At 42.6% G+C, this 20,106-nt stretch overlaps 1 protein-coding gene across 1 annotated transcript; it reads right to left on the reverse strand.

Annotated features, from left to right (window-relative positions):
• Positions 1-820: 820 nt before the first annotated feature.
• LOC109200229 (CD209 antigen-like protein C) lies at positions 821-11,797 on the reverse strand. The gene is made up of 6 exons (XM_019355722.2): positions 11,549-11,797; positions 11,106-11,222; positions 10,431-10,532; positions 10,004-10,143; positions 1,943-2,049; positions 821-1,213 (listed from the first exon to the last, which is right to left on the reverse strand). The coding sequence occupies exons 1-6, from the start codon at positions 11,709-11,711 to the stop codon at positions 1,078-1,080; spliced, it is 765 nt and encodes a 254-aa protein (XP_019211267.1). The 5' UTR covers positions 11,712-11,797; the 3' UTR covers positions 821-1,077.
• Between the last annotated feature and the right edge of the window lie 8,309 nt (positions 11,798-20,106).

The following is a 20,106-nucleotide window of genomic DNA, read 5'->3' on the forward strand; positions in this document are numbered from 1 at the left end:
TCGATAAAATGGGCGGATCGAGAACACATCCGGGACTTTTTCGCGTTCTCGGCTTGATGCGTACTTCGAATTGGAACAGTACTTGGTCTCCGACTGATGACGTATCACGAGTACACGAGAACGCAAGTACGCACAAGTACGCATATTGATAAACGCCCTCTGTGTTTCATGCAGTTTGTGTCGCGTCGTCTGTGTTCCCACCCTCCATGTTCTCGCAGCCAGTCTGTACAATCATCACCATGGTTTTCTGAGTCTCCTTAGTTTATCAGTATCTGTTTCCCAGTGTAGTTTAGGTTCAGTTTAGTCACGCTGTTTCTTTGTTGTGAGACCTGTCATCAGCCACAATAAAGGCTCGCTTTCAGTTTAAGTTTGCTCCGGTCTGCTCACTTGTGTTCGCATCTGGGTCCACCACACACACCACCGCACGGTCTGTCCCCTCAGATCGTGACAATAAAACTGTTCGGGCAGCATACAATCAGAGAGTTTGCTGTAGTGCAAAAGCAACAGTACAAGTTTGAACTCATTGCAGACTAGATGCTGCCTTACTGTACCATCTTGTGGTTCAAAGTGGTATTACATGAGGGTGCAGGCCCAGATTTCAACACCATTACTTTACTGCTGCATCAGAAATCAATATTCTTCACTAATTCACACATTTGAAATTTGCCGAACATGCTTTTTCTGCATTTCAATCTCTTTTAAAGTTCCTCATTTTTAACTACAAAAAGAAGCAGCTACTTTCAGCTGTTTGAGAGAAACTCAAGACATTTACTGTAGTTTTAGGACCAACAGACTGATGAAGAAACCAAGTAAACCAAAGTAAAGACAAGCTGCACTTTGACTTTTATTAGAACAATTTGCTGGAACTACAGAGTAATGAAGTACTTCAAGTTTTTGTGTGGATGACTTCCAACCTTACTGTACAGCACAGAGCACAGAGGGACAATATATGTAATCAATATATGATGCAGAATGAACAAGTAACAACTGTGAGCTGAGTCTGAGGCTCATGCAGGACATTTCATAGTGAGGTGTCTTTGGTTGGATTATTCAAACATTTACATCAAAGCACCAAACTCATTTCTCACAGATGAAGGTCTTAGAAACATGATCACCAAAATTATATCCAGGTGAGTGTGTCCATTTCCCATCACTGTCACAGCAGACTCCATAGTAACCATAACTGGGAATCTCATATCCTTCTGCCCAGAACCTGTCAGAGAGATCAAATCTGATATGAAACTGGACTAAACTCATAACTATTGTCACATTCATATAAATATGAGTCTCTTTTGGAATATTTCCAATATTTGCTGTATTTCTTTCCCAGGTTTCTCGCCCACTTTCCCTCCTTTAGACTTTTCTCTGAGAATCATCATGCACACTAAAACAGCTTTCAAGCTTTGATGAATATGAAATCTTCCTGCTGTAAAAATGGAGAATAAAAAGAAGTCAGAGCTGACTTTCTGCTGTTTGAAACGGTTTTGTCAGCTGTTTACAGACATCACTTTGAAATGTGTGTCTATCAGGTCATATTTACTGAAGCTTCTTCCTTCATATGTTCTGAAGTTTTACAAACACCAAAGAAGAAGAGACAGGAATTCTCTGAAACAGTTTTTGTTCTGTGAGAAAAGAAACATTACAGCACAAAAAACATGAAGACAAATTGAACAAAGTGAAATGTGTCGGTCGCTGCTTTGAACATTTTTCAATCCTGATTTCTTCAAACTGACTTGTTGTAACTGAACGTCATCACAGACTGCAGATGAAGAGAGTTCAAGCACAGCTGTTCATTCAAAGAAGGATTTCTGCTTTTCTTTACATTCAGTTTGTGGGGCTGTTGGAAAATAGCTCAGCTCATGTATTGCTGATCTATCTTCCAAAATATGAATGTTTCACTTCTAAATAATAACTCTGGAATAGAAACAAACTAATGTCTCACGTTTCTGTCAGCGCTGATCCGTCCACCCATTCCCATTTATATCCTCCTGATGTCTGTTTGGCTGTCAGACCAATCCAGAAGAATCCTCCGAATTCATTGACAAATTCCTGTTTGAGAAGAGACACAAATATTGTCTCCAGTCATAATTCAGCACTTCTGTTGTAGTAACATCATGTGAATGTGTCTGAAGAAAGAAATAAATGTGATGAAACTTTTCTTCCATTGTGCAGAAATCAGAAAGAGCCAAAGAATCAATAAATATCAGCTCCTCCTGTAGCTCAGTCAGTGTTGCAGTGGAATCAGTGTTAACAAATCATTTGATTCAGTTGGATTTACCGTATTTTTCGGGGCCATAAGGTGCACTGGATTATAAGGCAAAAACAAACAGTCAGATAAGTCAAACTTTACTCAATTCATTCCTCTTGCTTCCTCCACTTCCGTACCATTAATTCATTAATGCTGTATTCTCTCACAGCTGCTCTATTCCCATGTTGTTGCAGTATATTAATGACTAACCTCGTATTGTGGATGGATTATCTCAGTTGTTCTCCTGACTGAAGTTTGGTCCGTTTACAACATCCTGCCATGCGATTGCATTTGTCCCTAACCATCGGGAACCCTCACGTTAACTTTTGTGGAAAAAAGTTAGCGTTCATCCTCCAGCTTCACTGTGTTTGTTATGCTAACATAGCTGTGTTGCTAGCAATCACGTAGCACATCATTTGATTTGACCCAACACGGGAAACCTCACCCGGCCCGGACACGGAAAGTATTGACAGATTGATAGCTCTTTCTCGTTCATGGGAAATAATTGCTATATACTAGGAAATATAACCTATATACTTCCTGCTAACTTCTAACTCTGTTAAATTTCATAAATTCTGTTTTCATGGATGCCTGGATGTTAAACTTAATTGTTACACCTGGTAAAGCAGCAACGCTGATCATTTTATTAAAGATGAAACAATTTAGACCGTTTGTAACTCTCAGTGATGCCGCAGACCCAGATTACTCCGCGATGCTCCTGACTACAGTAGCCGTAATGCTTTCACAATCCATCAAGCGTTGCGGCTTCGTAGCTTACCAAAGTCATACTAAAACATTTCTTGACAGATTTTTGAGCGCCGTGTACCACATAAAATCGGTTCGAGGTCAGTAAGCACAACCAGAATGAATACATAAGGTGCACTGGATTATAAGGCGCGCTGTTGATTTTTGAGAAAATGAAAGGATTTTAAGTGCGCCTTAGACCAAGATGGCGGCGCGTGAACAACGCGAGGCTCAGTGTCTCTCCAGAATCTGCTATTTAGTGGTTTTGTATCTACTTTTAACCGGATTATTCATCCAGAGTTGCTGTGCGTTGCTGACCTACAGCAGACAAGAGCTTCTGGACATCTGGACTCATAACTCCAACAGTTTTATCGCCGATCTCCGACTCATCCCAGAGATCTCCAGAACACCGGAGGCTGCCCACTCTCCCCGGCCGGGCGGAAGTGCACACAGACGGCGCCGAGAACGTAAACAAAAGTGAGGTAGGCGCGGAGGGCTACGGGCTAAGCTAAAGCTAACACCACACCGGTTGCCTTTACCCAGTATTTTCCTCGCCAATATCCGTTCTCTGGCAAACAAAATGGATGAGATACGGCTCTCCATCACTAACAACAGACGGATTATGGACTCAAATGTCATGTTTTTCACCGAAACATGGTTGAACAACAGCTGCCCGGACAATGCTATCGAGTTAGCAGGACGCCACACACACCAAGCCGACAGGCTAGCAGATGACTCCGGCAAGACCAGAGGTGGAGGTTTGTGCGTTTATATTAACAATGCTTGGTGCATGAACTCCACTACTACTGAGAGTCACTGCTCACCTAATGCGGAGTTTTTAATGGTTTTAATGGCGACTTCAACCACACCAACTTAAAGACAGTCCTCCCCAGATTCCACCAACATGTCTCCTGCCACACCAGAGGAGACAAGACTTTAGACCATGTTTATTCCAACCTGGCTGGAGCCTACAAAGCAACACCCCTCCCCCACATTGGACAATCGGACCATCTCTCCCTGTTCCTCACACCTCGGTATTCACCACTCATCCAACGTGTGAAACCTGCTGTGAGGACAATTAAAGTGTGGCCAGAGGGGACAGACGCAGTGCTCCAGGACAGATTTAAAAACACAGACTGGAATATGTTCACCCACACAGACCTGGACCAGTATGCCTCATCTGTACTGGATTACATCTCCAAAACCACAAACAGTGTCACCACCCAGAAACGGATCACCATGTACCCCAACCAGAAGCCTTGGATGAACCGGGATGTTCGTCTCCTCCTGAAGGCCCGCAACACTGCCTTTAGGTCAGGAGATGCACACGCCTACAGTACAGCCAGGGCTAATCTAAAGAAGGGCATCAAAAAAGCCAAACACCATTACAAAAAGAAGGTAGAAGAACACTTCTCCAACTCCAACCCCCGACGCATGTGGCAAGGACTCCAGACCATTACAGACTACAGGACCACCAAACCCTCCCCCGCATCCTCTGATGTCTCCTTCCTCAACGAGCTCAACAACTTTTACGCTCGTTTTGAGCGAGGGAACCCCACAACCACAACCATAACAGACATGACGCCAGACCACCAGCCTCTGACTCTCTCCCCCACTGATGTAGGAGCGGTGCTGAGCAGGATCAATGTCCACAAGGCTGCAGGTCCTGATGGCATCCCTGGGCGTGTTCTCAGAGCGTGTTCTGAGGAGCTTGCAGGAGTGCTCACAGACATATTCAATCTGTCCTTGGCCCACGCTGTGGTACCGGCCTGCTTCAAATCCACCTCCATCGTCCCGATACCCAAAAACTCCAACCCATCTAGCCTCAATGACTACCGCCCAGTAGCACTCACCCCCATCATCGCTAAGTGCTTAGAGCAGCTGGTCTTAGCACACTTCAAATCCTGTCTCCCCCCCACCCTGGACCCCCACCAATTCGCATACCGCCAGAACAGGAGCACAGAGGATGCAGTCTCCATCGCACTGCACTCTGTCCTCTCACACCTGGACAACAACAACACCTACGCCAGAATGCTGTTTATAGACTTCAGTTCAGCATTCAATACAATCCACCCCTCACAACTCATCAGGAAACTGACAGACCTGGGCATCAGTTCCCTCATCTGCAAATGGTTACTGGACTTCCTGACCAACCGCCCCCAACATGTCCGGCTGGATAACCGCTGCTCATCTACAATCACAATGAACACCGGTGTACCACAAGGCTGTGTGATGAGCCCTTTCCTCTACTCCCTCTTCACCCACGACTGCAGACCTGCTGATGGTTCCAACACCATCATTAAGTTTGCAGATGACACCACGGTGATTGGCCTCATCAGTGACAACGATGAGACCACCTACAGGGAGGAAGTGGATCATCTGGCTGAGTGGTGCGACACAAACAACCTGCTGCTTAACACCGAGAAGACCAAGGAGGTCATCGTGGACTACAGGAGGAATGCTGACCCACATCCACCCATCCACATTAAGGGGACGGCTGTGGAGCGTGTGAGCAGCTTCAAGTTCCTGGGAGTCCACATCTCCGAGGATCTCATCTGGACGACCAACTGCTCCAAGCTGGTCAAGAAGGCTCACCAGCACCTCTTCTTCTTGAGGACTCTGAGGAAGAACCACCTGTCCTCAGACATCCTGGTGAACTTCTATCGCTGCACCATCGAGAGCATCCTGACCAACTGTATAACAGTCTGGTACGGTAACTGCTCTGCCTCGGACCGGAAGGCGTTGCAGAGGGTCGTGAAAACTGCCCAGCGCATCGCCGGAGCACCACTTCCTGCCATAAAGGACATCTACAGGAAGCGGTGTCTGAAAAGGGCTGGGAAAATCATCAGAGACCCCAGTCACCCATCACATGGACTCTTCACCCTCCTGCCCTCTGGGAGGCGCTACAGGAGCCTCCGGACTAAGACCACCAGGTATCGGAACAGCTTCTTCCCCACAGCTGTCAGACTCCTGAACTCTGCCTCCTGACATCTGACCCACGTTAAACTCATGGACTGAACATACACACACCCACAACCACCTACACAGACACACACAATGGACAACTGTACCCTCAAACACACAATAATAACATGGACTGAACCACCACTCACGACCACTAGCACTTTATATTAGAGATGGACCGATCCGATATTACGTATCGGTGTCGGTCCGATACTGACCTAAATTACTGGATCGGATATAAATAAAAAATGTAATCCGATCCATTAAATATCAAAAAAACACCTCACAAAACTTGCGACACAGCGTAACTCGGCTCATAACTGTAGCACGTCGGAGCAGTATGTGTCACGTGATAGAGCGGCTGTGTGTATTTGTAGCCTCGCTACCAAACCAGCATTTCATCTCCGAGGAAGTTATCCCAGACAGAAGTAAAGCAAGTGTGTAAGTTCATCTCTGAATGTTTGTAAAGCATTCCCATGTTAAGCTTAACAACCGATATATGGAGCGACTGCCTCTCTCTCTCCCTCCCTCTCCTGTTCTATCCTGTTGTATCCCGAAAATAGAACTTTCAAGACTGAATGGACCGACGCATATATGTTCATTCTTCCGGCCGCAAGCAGCAAACCAGTGTGTCTTATATGTTCAGAAACCGTGGCACTGATTAAAAGTGGCAATGTCAAACGCCACTATGAGACAAAGCACAAAGCCTTTGAACAATCATACCCACCCAAGTCTGAACTCAGGTCCCAGAAAATTAGCAGTCTCAGAGCCCAATATGATCAATCCACAAGGATCTTAACCAGTTCTTTCACCGCCCAACAACGTGCTCATGAATGTTCCCTAAGAGTTGCTTGGATTTTAGGTCAACACAAAAAGCCCTTTGCAGATGCAAGTGTTGTCAAAGAGTGCATGAGTGCAGTAGCAGAAACATTACTTGAGGGTAAACAAAAAGAAGAGCTTTGTGACAAAATAAAGCAAATACCTATGTCAGCATCAACAGCCACAAAGAGAAGTGAAATATTAGCTCAGGATGTGCTGTCCCAGCTGGAAGAAGCTATACATAAGACACCATGTGTAGGCTTGGCTGTAGATGAGTCCACTGATGTGTCTGACAATGCTCAGCTGTTAGTTTATGTAAGGTTCTTCAACAATGATAAGAAAGAGTTCTGTGAAGACCTGCTAGGTGTAACTTCCCTTCACAGCACTACAAGAGGAGAGGATATTTACCTGGCCATTAAGGAAATGTTAACAAAGCGAGGAATAGAGCCAAACCAAGTGGTTTCAATAACCACAGATGGAGCCCCTGCTGTGATGGGGAGAGAGAAAGGAGCTGTAGCAAGAATGAAAGAGGACAATCCTGAGCTAATCTCTTACCATTGCATTATTCATCAGTCTGTCTTATGCTCCACCCTGTCAGATGAGTATGCTGACGTGATGAAAACAATGATGAAAATGATAAATTTTCTCAGGGCATCTTCTTCTTGTCAGCATCGCATGCTCAGGGAATTCCTCAGAGAAGTTGATGCACACGCTGATGATCTTCTGCTTCACAACAATGTGAGATGGCTCAGCAAAGGCAGGGCATTGGAGCGATTTTGGTCCATCAGAAGTGAAGGAGCAGCTTTCTTGGAAGAGCTGGAAAGTCAGAAAGCAACAAACTTTTCTCTATTTTTAAATGATGGGAAAAACATGGATATTGTGGCCTTTTTGGTTGATATCACGTCACATCTGAATGAACTGAATTTGAAGCTGCAGGGGAAGGACAATTCAATTTGTGAACTGATGACAGCTGTCCGCTCCTTTCAGAGGAAACTTGAAGTGTTCAAAGAAGACCTGCAAGGAGACTATGCACACTTCCCAACAGTGAAGGAACAGGTTCAGGGACAGAGAGATGTGTCCTCTTTTGTTGACTTTGTTGATAAGCTGATTGAAAACTTCAGCAAACGTTTTGATAGCTTCAGCTTTGGACAGCAGCTCACCATGTTCATAAAGAACCCATTTCTCATCACTGATGTCAGAGGGTTCTAAAGGAAGTCACACAGCACTTCAAGTGGGCAAATGCTGGGCCTCTTCAAATGCAGCTGGTTGATCTCCAAGCAGATGTGGCCCTGAAAGAGCAGTTTGGAAGAACTGAACCTGCCACTTTCTGGCTCCAAATGGTCTCTGAGACAGCTTTCCCAAATCTGAGGAAAGTAGCCCTGTACATCATGACCATGTTTGGCTCCACATACAGCTGTGAGGCAGCTTTCTCCACAATGAACATAATAAAAACTAAGTATCGTTCCAGGCTCACCAATGAGCACCTACACATGTGTATGAGAATGGCCCTGACACCATTCCAGCCCAGATTTAAAATCCTAGTAGAGCAAACTAAAGCTCAAGTCTCTCACTGAACAACAGAAAGTGGGGAAGTGGAATATAAGAGGAAAGAAAGAGAAACTGTTAAATTGTTAAGTGTTTTGATGTTATCTGTTGAAAATGTATTGAGACTGTTAAGCCGATTTGTAAAAGGTAAAGAAAAAGGGAAACTCAAGCTGCTGCTATTTTCTTTCTGAAATTACGCATTTTGTTTTAAGATGCACAATTTTGCCATTTTATTTATTTTCTGTTATTCATTTTAAACAGCAGCCCTATATCTAATGTAGGCCTACTGTGTGTTTCAGTGTTAACAATAAATTTTGTTGAAATGTTTTTAACTTGTATTTTCATTGATTTGACAGACTATTGTTCATACGTTCAGATATTGATTTAAAAAGAAGGCTGCTTCTCTATCAAAATCACAACACAAGTTAGACATTATGATGTCCCGGACCTCTGCTTGAGGAGATTTTTTCCAACTGGACCTCCTCAAATTTTAGTTTAATACCCCTGTCATATTCTGTATAGTTTTTTATTTCATATTCTGTATAGTTTTTTTCATATTTATATCCTGTTCATAGCTTGTACTCACTACAGCCTGTACATACTTATAGTTATAGCATATTCATAACATACTTCATACCGTGTACATTATAACATACCATAATAGACCCATTTCTGTAACATACTCACATATCTATATTATTGCTAATATATATTGTAATATATCTATATCATGGCTAAAGCACTTCTGGATGGATGCAAACTGCATTTCGTTGCCCTGTACCTGTGACATGTGCAATGACAATAAAGTTGAATTCTATTCTATTCTTTTCTTATAGTGCGGAAAAAACGTCAGAAAAAAAATCTGGATTATGAAGATTATTCTAATTTTTATGTTATTTAAATGTTAGGATTGATATTTTTTATGTTTTCATTTATCCTCAGAAATATATAATCATTTGTATGCTGATAAGAATCATATCCTTATTAGGTCTGATAAGATTCTGTGTGCACTTCTGTACCATGAGATGAGAGGAAGCAGCCTCGACGTTATAATTTCCATTATAGCTTTAGAAACCAGACTGTTGTTTCTTAAAGTGCAAGACTTCACACCTTTAAATGTTCGTCTGAGACATGACCTATTGCAGGTTCCTGTTCTTATCATTTAGCGAGACGCTTACTTCTGCTTTTCTGCATACCTCATACACACACACACACACACACACAGAATATAGACACTGATGTTGTTCAGATATGCCTGCTTAAGAATGTCACGTGTATTTGTAATTGCATATTCATGAATGATTACTTGCTGACAATAAAAAGGGCTGTAGCGAAGGAATCAGTCCAAGTTGGCTAAGCACAGGTGAAGACCTGGGCTGACTTCCCTCGCGAGCCACAAACACGAAGAGCGCCTTCTTGCCTTGTTTTGTCGTGCAGTTATTGGCCTTGTGTTCCAGCGGGACACTTTAATAAACCCAACATTAAATTTTTGCTTTGAATTTGTCAAATGTGTAAAAACTTTACATTTGAATGTGAATGTCTGTAACATAAAAGGAGAATCAAAGAAATCCATCAGAGTGGAGACAGGAAGCAGGTCACAGACTGACAGCAGGTCAAAAACACAAGTAACAGATGACTGTCAGTTCCATCAAAGATCACACAGACATGAACAAACACACCCACCTGTTCCTCTTTGCTGTTTATCATCACCAGATCAGCTCCTTTATCCTGACAGTCTCTCCTGCTCTCAGACCAAGTTTTACTCTCAGTGGATTTAAAGTAACAGCTGCTTCCAAATCTCCTCCATCGATCAGGACACTTCTCTTAAAGTCAAACACATGTTTTAAAGACAGACTTTGTGTCATGTTGTATCACATTAATAAGATCTCTGATTTCAGTCTTTAGTCAAAAATCTTTGGTTCCTGTCATTTTCCCTGTAAATCCTTCATTTAAACTCAGGTTTTCTCTCTTATTCATAATTAACTGAAACTTACATTTATACAGAAAAACTGTTACACAGCATCAAACATTTAGGATTCAAAATAAAGACACAATCAGGTTATCACTGTGTAACACTGATGTTTTCTATTAGTTATTCAAACTTTATTACCTTCTATCTTCTCCTTCAGCTTCTTCACTTCTTCCTGTAGCTGACTGTGGTTTTTACTCAGTTTATCATAACTGCTCTGTAACTGACTGTTACTCCAACCAACTGAAATATTTCAGTGAAACCAAAATAAAATAAAATAAAATAAAATAAGTGAAACATTGAACAGAAATAATCTTCTTCCTCTGCATTGTCAAATATATCAATAAGAGTCAGAAACTTGTGCAGCCATTGTTCTTTAACATGTCCTGTGGGTGGAGCTGTTAGAACTACAGGAAATCTGATGAGCTAAATACGTATCAACTGTGAACAAAAACCACTGACAAGATTCAAAATAATTGTGCTTCAGTGTGGAGGAAGAAGGTGAAGAATCAAACAGCATTTTTACACCTGTAGTCAGAGATGTTCTCTATATGCTGTGAAAGAATAGATTCTGACTCATGTGACATGTGCCTGTTCTCACTGAAAATATGTCTTTTTACATTCAGCCAAAGCTGCTCTGAGGCTTCAACACTTCCTCATATCAAAGGTGTTTCCGTTTGATCAGGTACTTCCTGTATTTGCTGTGGCAGAAGGACACGTTCTGGTTGTGAAGCTGCATGTTTGTTGGCTGCTGGGATTCAGTATCAGTCATACATTCATTTGCAGGAGAAGTTCAGAGGTTGTATCTTATCTTACAGCATATGGACAGGATGATGATCCCAGCTAACATCAGGAGGCACAGCACTCTTAGAGCCAGTGTAGCACATCTGAAAGAGCCCTTCTGGACTGAAGGAGGACTCTGAGTCTGAGGTCCTGTTAGAAAGCAGTGTGGATGTTGGTTTGTGGTTATTTCCTGTCACTCTGTGTTTAATAGACCTGTGGTTGTGGTTGTATCAGCTTAGCTTCATAAAAGGGTCGGTAGCCAAAAAACAAGGAAAAATTGCATCTGTACTGTGACTAAAGTGCCTGAATGAATTTCCTGTTCACAGAGCTCTACAAACCAACTATGGAAAAAATGTAAACTACAAAGGTTCATACAGCACATGGAGACACAGATGTTTGACGGCTTGCAATTATTTGGCATGAAAAGCTGACTGTAACAAACTGGAAGAACATTTTTTTTAATATAATTTACTTACCTCCTTCCTGTGACTGAAAATGAACATAACTATCTCTGATGTCATCTGCACTCTCGTAGGTATCCACCTCCCTCTGCTTCCACTCTGCTCTGTCCTCCTGCTCCTTTCTGCTGTATCTCACCTTCGTTGATAGATCTGGGTTGGCATAAATATCTGAGGACATCTTGAGAGGACTGAGACGCTGAGCAGAAGCTGCACTTACAGTGTTTAAACTGTACTTTATCTACCAGGGTTAGAACTGCAGAACTGTTAAAGTGCTGTTCTGTAATGTTCTTGTCCAGCCTTCTTTCTGCTTTCAGACAGGAAGAAACTCTGAGGAAGTGACATCATGCAAAGGACCACAGACCAACACTTTCATTTGATTGCACAAAAACCTCCAGTGTCCCTGAACAGACAAATGGAACATTTCATTGTATTTATATTTGCAAAGCCACTCAGAAACTTGTGAAAACATTAGCATGAAACAGGAATAAATGTATTTTTCTTTGTTTAACAAAAACAAAAACAAAACACACACACACATACGTCATGCTCACACACGTGCACCAAATGTGCACAAAGCAGGAAATGTCTCTTTTTCAGTAACACTGATAGAAACCAAACTGTTAAACTGTTTAAGATTTCATGTGACTAAAGTTATTAAAAAAAATTTTAAGTATTCGATCATTTCTCAGCCCATGAATTGACATCAAAATTAACCTTATGCTCAAGTTCAATAAGGAAGATCTATGGCCTCACCTCTGTCCACTGCCAGGTGCTGCTGGCTAAATCTAAGCTTTATCACTTCCACTTTCCCACACTGTCAAGCTGTTTGTGTTATCACTGGTCTAGTCCAATGACCTTTTCCTGGCCTTCTCCAGGCCAATCAGCATTCATGCCAGAATTTGCTGATCCTGCATCACATTACACCTTGCTCCAACCATCTGCAATTCTAGGGTCAGCAGTGCCAACCTAGCTCTGGCCTCAGCACTACTATGCAATCATTCAATTACACAAGCTATTTCCATTTTCATATCTGCAAGCCTTAACTCGATTCAGTAAGCTTTGGCGAGCTAAGCAGCAGCATCAAACTAATTCATCCATCCCTGGGCTTCCATGTGTCTTTAATGTTTGCAAAAGAGTATTGCCAGGGTAAAATCTAATTTCAGTTGTCTCTGGCTGTCATTCTTTTTTCTATCGCTATTTAACAGTCATCTAAAGGTGGCTGAAATTTTCTCCATTTAACACTAAATCCAGGCACAGTATATTTCAAATCAGTTTATACTTGCCTAAATCAGCCACTCCACATTAACAAGCCCCAGTCTAATATCTCACCCCGTGTATTCCAGCAGCTCAGTTATTCAGTCATGCATGTTAATTAATTATTATAAGCATGCTGTTTAATCCCATATGACCAAAATTGATGCAGACACACAAAGACACACTTGACTCTGACTGTGCCTGAAAAAAGATGGCGACGGTATATGTGGCTGATCGTCTGCCGCTGTCAGTTTTGTTTGTTTTTATATTGTTCCTGCTATGTGTTACTCAGGAAGTCGGGTCTTTACTGGTGTACGATCGCCAATCGCTTCTGAATCTCTGAAGCTCTGGTCAAAATACTATTCTGTTTGCTAACGGAAAACAGAATTCCTGTTGTCCGCTGCTATCACAAATACCAACTTGCTTATGCCGTGCTGTTATGCTACCTGCCCAGCGAAGGCGTCAGGCTAGGCGCAGTGTTTGGCTGGTTAAGCTCAAGCTCTCCTTGGCGCATCGTCCCACTGCTGCCCAAGGAGTACATCAATTATTTCCTGGAGTTTTTGTGCAGTGCAAAAAAACATGGCTGTGCCATGGGCTCCCCTGTGTCACCTATTGTAGCCAACCTTTACATGGAGGAAGTGGAAAGAAAGGCTCTTGGCTCTTTTAAAGGGAGAGTACCCAGCCACTGGTACAGATATGTAGACGACACCTGGGTCAAAATCAAGACACAAGAAGTGGAATCCTTCACTGCGCACATTAACGCCGTGGATAAAAACATCAAGTTCACCAGGGAAGACACAAACGATAACTGTTTGCCTTTCCTGGACTGCGCTGTGCACATTGAAGAGAATGGCAACCTCAACATTGAAGTTTACCGGAAGCCCACACACACGGACCAGTACCTCCTCTTTGACTCCCATCACCCTCTGGAACACAAACTTGGAGTAATTAGGACCCTACACCACCGGGCAGAACTTGTTCCCTCTAAGCCTGAAGGGAAAAAGAAGGAACACACACATGTAAAGGGAGCACTGAAAACATGCGGTTATCCTAACTGGGCGTTCATAAAGTCAGCAAAGAGGCACAGAAAAGAAGATCAGACACCAGCGAGGGAGGATAAGAAAGACAGACGCAACAACATTGTCATCCCCTATGTAGCCGGTGTATCAGAGAAACTCAGGAGAGTTTTCTCCAAGCACGACATCCCAGTGTACTTCAGACCCAGCAACACACTCAGACACAAACTGGTTCACCCGAAAGACAAAACTCCAAAACACAGACTGAACAACGTGGTGTATGCTGTACAGTGCAGTGAGGAATGCCCAGACCTCTACATTGGAGAGACCAAACAGCCACTTCACAAGTGCATGGCACAACATAGAAGAGCCACCTCCACAGGACAAGACTCAGCAGTCCATCTGCATCTAAAGGTCAAAGGTCACTCTTTCGAGGATGCCAATGTTCACATATTGGACAGAGAGGACAGATGGTTTGAAAGAGGAGTGAAAGAGGCCATCTATGTCCACTGTGAGCGACCATCTTTGAACAGAGGCGGTGGTTTACGACACCAACTGTCTGCCATCTATAATCCAGTTTTGAGTTCCCTCCCCAGACGCCTTAACGCCCACTCACATCCTGGGCCATCTGACCTCAGGAAATCACATGATAGGGTGGGGCCAGGTTTCACAATGAGCTCACCCGAAACCCTGGCTGATTAGGTACCACACCCGCTTTCACACCTTGGCGCATGTGATTAGAGGATCACCAGGGGGTCCTTTGTCCCTCTTTGGGGGGATACTCCCACTGGGTTTAAATCTGGGACTCTCGGCCATTTGACCTTAGAACTGAAGAAGCTTCTCGGATGAGAGGTGAAACATCTTCAAGCAACTTAAAGAAGTCCAGACGCTTTTCTTTGCAAACTCCTTTGACCTTTGCTGTTATTTATCGACCCTCTAAATATAATAAGGACTTTACTTTTCAGAATTTCTATCTGGGGTTATCCCAACTGCGATTATGTTCTCATTGTAGGAGATTTTAACATTCATGTCTGCTGTCCTGACAAACTTCTGGCTAAGGAGTTTTTAAACCTTATTGACTCTTTTAACTTGGTTCAATCCATGTCTGGCCCTACTCATTATCACAGACACACACTAGACCTGGTCTTATCTTAGAGTTTACCTGTGTCTAATGTGGAAATCTTTGACACCATCTTTTCCGACTATAAGGCTGTGTAATTTCATACTGTGTTTTCGCGCACTACAGTTCAGAACAGTGCTCCTGCTCGCCACTGTCTCATCCTCAACCCCTCCACTGCTGCCCGGTTCTCCTCTGACTTTAGCCAGCTGTCTGTCCCTTCCGATCTGGACACAGAGGTCCTTAGCTCTTTTTTTGAATCCTCGTGCCTAACTATTTTGGACTCTTTGGCTCCATTTAAAACCAGGCAGCCCAAAGCTAAAACCGAGCCTTGGTTTAACGACACCACTCGGGCTGTGAGGAGGGAATGTCGTAGAGCTGAATGCAGATGGAAGAGGGACAAATTACAGGTGTCTCTACAACTCCTAAAGAACTCCTGGCGTCTCTATCAGGATACGGTTAAAGAGGCTAAGCGGGAATACTTTTCCAAGATCATTTCCTCCAACAGTCATAATCCCCGTGTGTTATTTAACTCTACTGATTTAGTTTTAAATGCTCCACAAAGTGGCTGTTTAGACGCCTCTATCAAATTATCTAATGATTTTATGTTTTGTTTTTTGTTTTTTTATTGATAAGGTTGCAACCACGCAGGACCTCATTTCTGCCCCTGAGTCTGACCCTGTTTTAATCCCTTGGTCTGCTGTTTTCGACCAGTTCGAGGTTTTTAATGACATCCTTCTTACCTGTGATTCAGGTAATCATGTTGTTCTTGTCCTTCTTGACCAAACAGCTGCTTTTGATACCATAGACCACAACATCTTATTGTCTCGCTTACACCATCTTGCAGGCATCTGTGGTAGGGTTTTGAATTGGTTTGGGTCCTATCTTACTGACAGAACTTTTAATGTTAATTTTTTAGGGTATGAGTCCTTTTCTGCCACTTTTCAGTTTGGGGTCCCACAGGGCTCAGATTTAGGGCCTTTGCTTTTTGCATTATAGTTACAGCCTTTGGGTACCATCCTTAGAAAGCATGGAATAACTTTCCACTGCTATGCTGACGACTGTCAGATTTATTTGCCTCTGGAGTAGAAAGATGCCTCCTCCATTCCATTTTAAATTGGACACTCAAATTAGGGCAACTGTCAAGTCCAGTTTTTATCACCTAAGGCGATTAGCAAAACTAAGATCTATTTTATCTCGGCCGCATTTTGAAACCGTAACCCATGCTTTTATTTCATTTCGTTTGGATTACTGTAATGTAATGTGTAGAGATTGAAAATGTGACGTCATTCTGGGGTAAAACCGCAAAGGATTCTGGGAACGAGTGGCAAGCAGTACTAGCGCACGCAGGCTTTCACATGAAAACAGTCACATAGCAATAAAAAGAAACACAAAGAATGGCAAGAAGCTGTTGTATTATTAACTGCAATAGCCGGTCGCATGACAGCCACGGGAAGCCGACGGGTAAAGAAATCGGTTTTTATCGGATTACGTCGTGGAAGAGAAATTGTTCAAGCCATGTTTCCGAAGTAACAAAGAGCCGATGGATGGCCTGGATTGCAGCCATTCGAAGACCAAATATAACGTCTCAGAACACTTCAGCTCACATGTTAGTCTGCTCCAAGCATTTCCACAAAGGTAAGTCTTCTTTTGTAGTTATTACATAATTTATCATAACATAATTGTTGATGTAGGTTACAAATAAGTCTTATATTGATTTGAATTGAATTCATTGTGCTATGCTGCTTTGTTCACTGTGGCTTTGCGGGCTAATGTTTGTGTTTTGTAGGAAAACCAGACTACAAAATGCTGGAATGCGATCCAGACTGGGCACCTCTATCACCCTGGGTCATACCGAGTTTAAAGCTGCTACCACAGCCAGATTTGATCGGTTAAGAGTGAGAGCGACATCAAAACAGCCACGAAACGTCCTGCATATATGTGCCCAAGGGTTGTATTGAAGCAATCAAGTGATGAATAACTGTTTTCCAGTATCCCCAAAAGTTGAATCTGTTCATCTGGACGTAGCGTTTGGTGGGAGAAACGTTTCTCCCACCAAACGCTACGTCCAGATGAACAGATTCAACTTTTGGAGATTTACTTTCCTGGATGATTGAGAATGCATCAAGATGTTTTCCAGTATGTTGTTTTGCAATGTTTTTTTTTTTCTTTGTCATTGTTGATTTGTTTTTCACCGAAGCAGCTAATAAAGCATGATGGAATACAATTTTGCCTCTTTCTTGTAAGTTTCTATAATAGAATGAAACAATAATGCCAGTTATAAATAAAGACAATAAGTTGAATGAATTACAAAACACTCATTTTATTTCTATTAGATCAACAGCTGTGAAATGGAATAGTCCAAATCACCAAAGTAAACTGGACCTGGGCTTGTTGCAGGGATCTGAAGTTAATAAACATCTTGTGAGTGTATGCGCTCACACTTAGGACCATATAATAATAAATATGTGCGTGATGAAAGTTGGGCAGTGCGCTAACGTCCTTACTCCACTCTGTATGCTCGTATGGGTCTGACCCTTTCACTCCTTTGATTTTTTCCTCGTACTTTTTTTTTTTTGGCCTTTTCATCAAGTCTGTCTTTGTACGGACCTGCCGTGTTCTCCGTCGTTTTGTACACAACTGTTTTTGGTGCAATTAAAACGCAAGTAGGGATTAAAACCGCAGAATTAATGATTACCGGTGCTGGAAATACTAGCGCTTGATGCAGTGTTTTGATTTTGTTGCCATGGGTACCCACAAAGCAATGCGCGAGAGTCACGTGGTCTGTCAAGCTCTATTTTGGAGTTAGTGTCTTCTCTCTCATCTGCAGCTGGTCCAAAATGCTGCTGCACGACTTCTAACCAGAACCCGTAAGAGAGCATATAACTCCTATCCTGGCTACACTCCATTGGCTGCCTGTTCATTTTAGAGTTCATTTTAAAATTTTAACATTTGTTTTTAAATGTTTAAATTGTCTTGCCCCACCTTATTTCTCTGAGCTTCTTCGTGCTTACTCCCCTCCTAGGTCTCTCAGGTCAGCTGTAAAGCTGCTCCTGGAGGTACCCAGGTTTAAGAGGAAGCTCAGAGGGAACAGGGCCTTCTCTCTTGCTGCTCCAAATCTCTGGAGCAATTTGCCTCAACACATAAAAGAGGCTCCATCATTATCCACCTTTAAAGCCAGTCTTAAAACTCACCTTTACTCGCTGGCTTATTACACAGTCTGACCCGGACTTTTTATATGTTTTTAGTCTAATTGAATTTGCATTTTTTTTTTATTTTGTAAAAAAAAATTGTATTTATTTTTTAGATATACTATTTCACTTTGTTGTTTGTTATGTCATGTGTACAGCACTTTGTTTTCAGCTGAGAGTTGTTTTGAAAGTGCTATATAAATAAATTGTTTGCTTGCTTGAAAATCAATTCTATCAAAAACTATCGCATTTAACCTTGTGCAGTTTCTTTCTCCTAAGCTCGCAGCACTGGAGCAATATATCCAAAGTGAGTAAATTCAAAGTTTGTTTTCTCATGATTTGCATCCTGCCGCTGTAATCAGAAGGCAATGTTCCTCCTTTCAGTGCAGCCTTAGATTTGGCAGTAAATTATGTTCTGTTAGAGTAACCAGTCTAAAATGGTGAAACCGGCTCAAGTCCCTTTGCTATTCAGACCTTACAGATATTTACTCATAACGAAATCTAGCCACAATTATAAAAATCATTCACTCGTCTGGAGAATGGTCTTCAATAACCTGTTAACTGTGTGCGCTAAGCATTCGCTCATAACCCATTTGTTTAAAAATCTTTAGCAGAGTCATGCTTTAAATAAACTGCGCAAATAATTGTCCTTTTAGTTCCAAGAGTCATGAGGTTTCTCCCACTGAAAACGCTACGTCCAGATGAACAGAATCATGGAGAGTCATGAGGTGTATTCCCAAAGCCAGACCTGCATAGGGCCATTGCGCTGCAATAATTATCAGCTAAGGGCTTTTAAGTTTTTCACTACCAAGTTATGAATTAGTGAAACTCGTAGTCAAATTTATCTGTAGAATTCAACCGATTTCCATATCAACTTTTTCAGGTAGGCCTCAGTATAACGTGGCTTCATATTATCATTTAATCGGGAACACCCTGCCTCTATAGTTCTCATAGTGTGTGGGGTGATTTGTTTAGCTTCTAATTTTATCCGTATGAGCCATTTATATGGGAGTTAATTCAGTCCAGTATAATGAGCCCTATGTTTTGTTGAGTTATTTGCTATGTATGCTCTCATTTGTCATCTGTCAAGATTTTATTTTGACACTTCCTGTCTTGTTGCTGAGAATACTTGAGAGTTTATAAAAAAGATCCATTGGTGAACATTCCAAGGTTGGCTGATGCCCCACTTGTATTATTTCTTCATCTACTCCAAGCTGGTCAAGAAGGCTCACCAGCGCCTCTTCTTCTTGAGGACTCTGAGGAAGAACCACCTGTCCTCAGACATCCTGGTGAACTTCTATCGTTGCATCATCGAGAGCATCCTGACCAACTGTATAACAGTCTGGTACGGGAACTGCTCTGCCTCGGACTGGAAGGCGTTGCAGAGGGTCGTGAAAACTGCCCAGTGCATCGCTGGAGCACCACTTCCTGCCATAAAAGACATCTACAGGAAGCGGTGTCTGAAAAGGGCTGGGAAAATCATCAGAGACCCCAGTCACCCATCACATGGACTCTTCACCCTCCTGCCCTCTGGGAGGCGCTACAGGAGCCTCCGGACTAAGACCACCAGGTACCGGAACAGCTTCTTCCCCACAGCTGTCAGACTCCTGAACTCTGCCTCCTGACATCTGACCAGTGTTGGGACTAACGCGTTATTAAGTAACGCGTTACAGTAACTACGTTATTATTGTGGTAACGAGCACGGTAACTAGTTATTATGCCAAAACCAGGAACGCGTTACTCGTTACTGGGATTTAGATAGGCTCGTTACTCGTTACTTCGTGTGGTGGATATCGCGGAGCTTCCACAGATTCAATAACATTAGCAAGTGGTGGAGGCCAGCAGGTGGATGAAGGAAAAGGGAGGCAAGAGGAGAGACCCAAAGCGGCCGCCGGTCCGCGTGTCAGGTGAACTGAACTTCAGGTAAGAAGTTATGACCTGCAGTCTATCTGAGTCAGATATAAACCAAGTTTAGGTGGAGTTTATTTTCGGTAT

The sequence above is a fragment of the Oreochromis niloticus genome, unplaced genomic scaffold, assembly GCF_001858045.2.
Source record: "Oreochromis niloticus isolate F11D_XX unplaced genomic scaffold, O_niloticus_UMD_NMBU tig00007341_pilon, whole genome shotgun sequence".
In the NCBI taxonomy this organism is placed as follows: Eukaryota; Metazoa; Chordata; class Actinopteri; order Cichliformes; family Cichlidae; genus Oreochromis; species Oreochromis niloticus.

Excerpts from the sequence above, each read along its gene's own strand:
- LOC109200229 (XM_019355722.2), bottom strand. The coding sequence starts at position 11,711 with ATGTCCTCAGATATTTATGCCAACCCAGATCTATCAACGAAGGTGAGA. Across the intron at positions 10,533-11,105 it reads CATCATCCTGTCCATATGCT|TTGGTTGGAGTAACAGTCAG; the intron begins GTAAGATAAGAT and ends GAAATATTTCAG. Across the intron at positions 10,144-10,430 it reads GCTGAAGGAGAAGATAGAAG|AGAAGTGTCCTGATCGATGG; the intron begins GTAATAAAGTTT and ends TTTGACTTTAAG.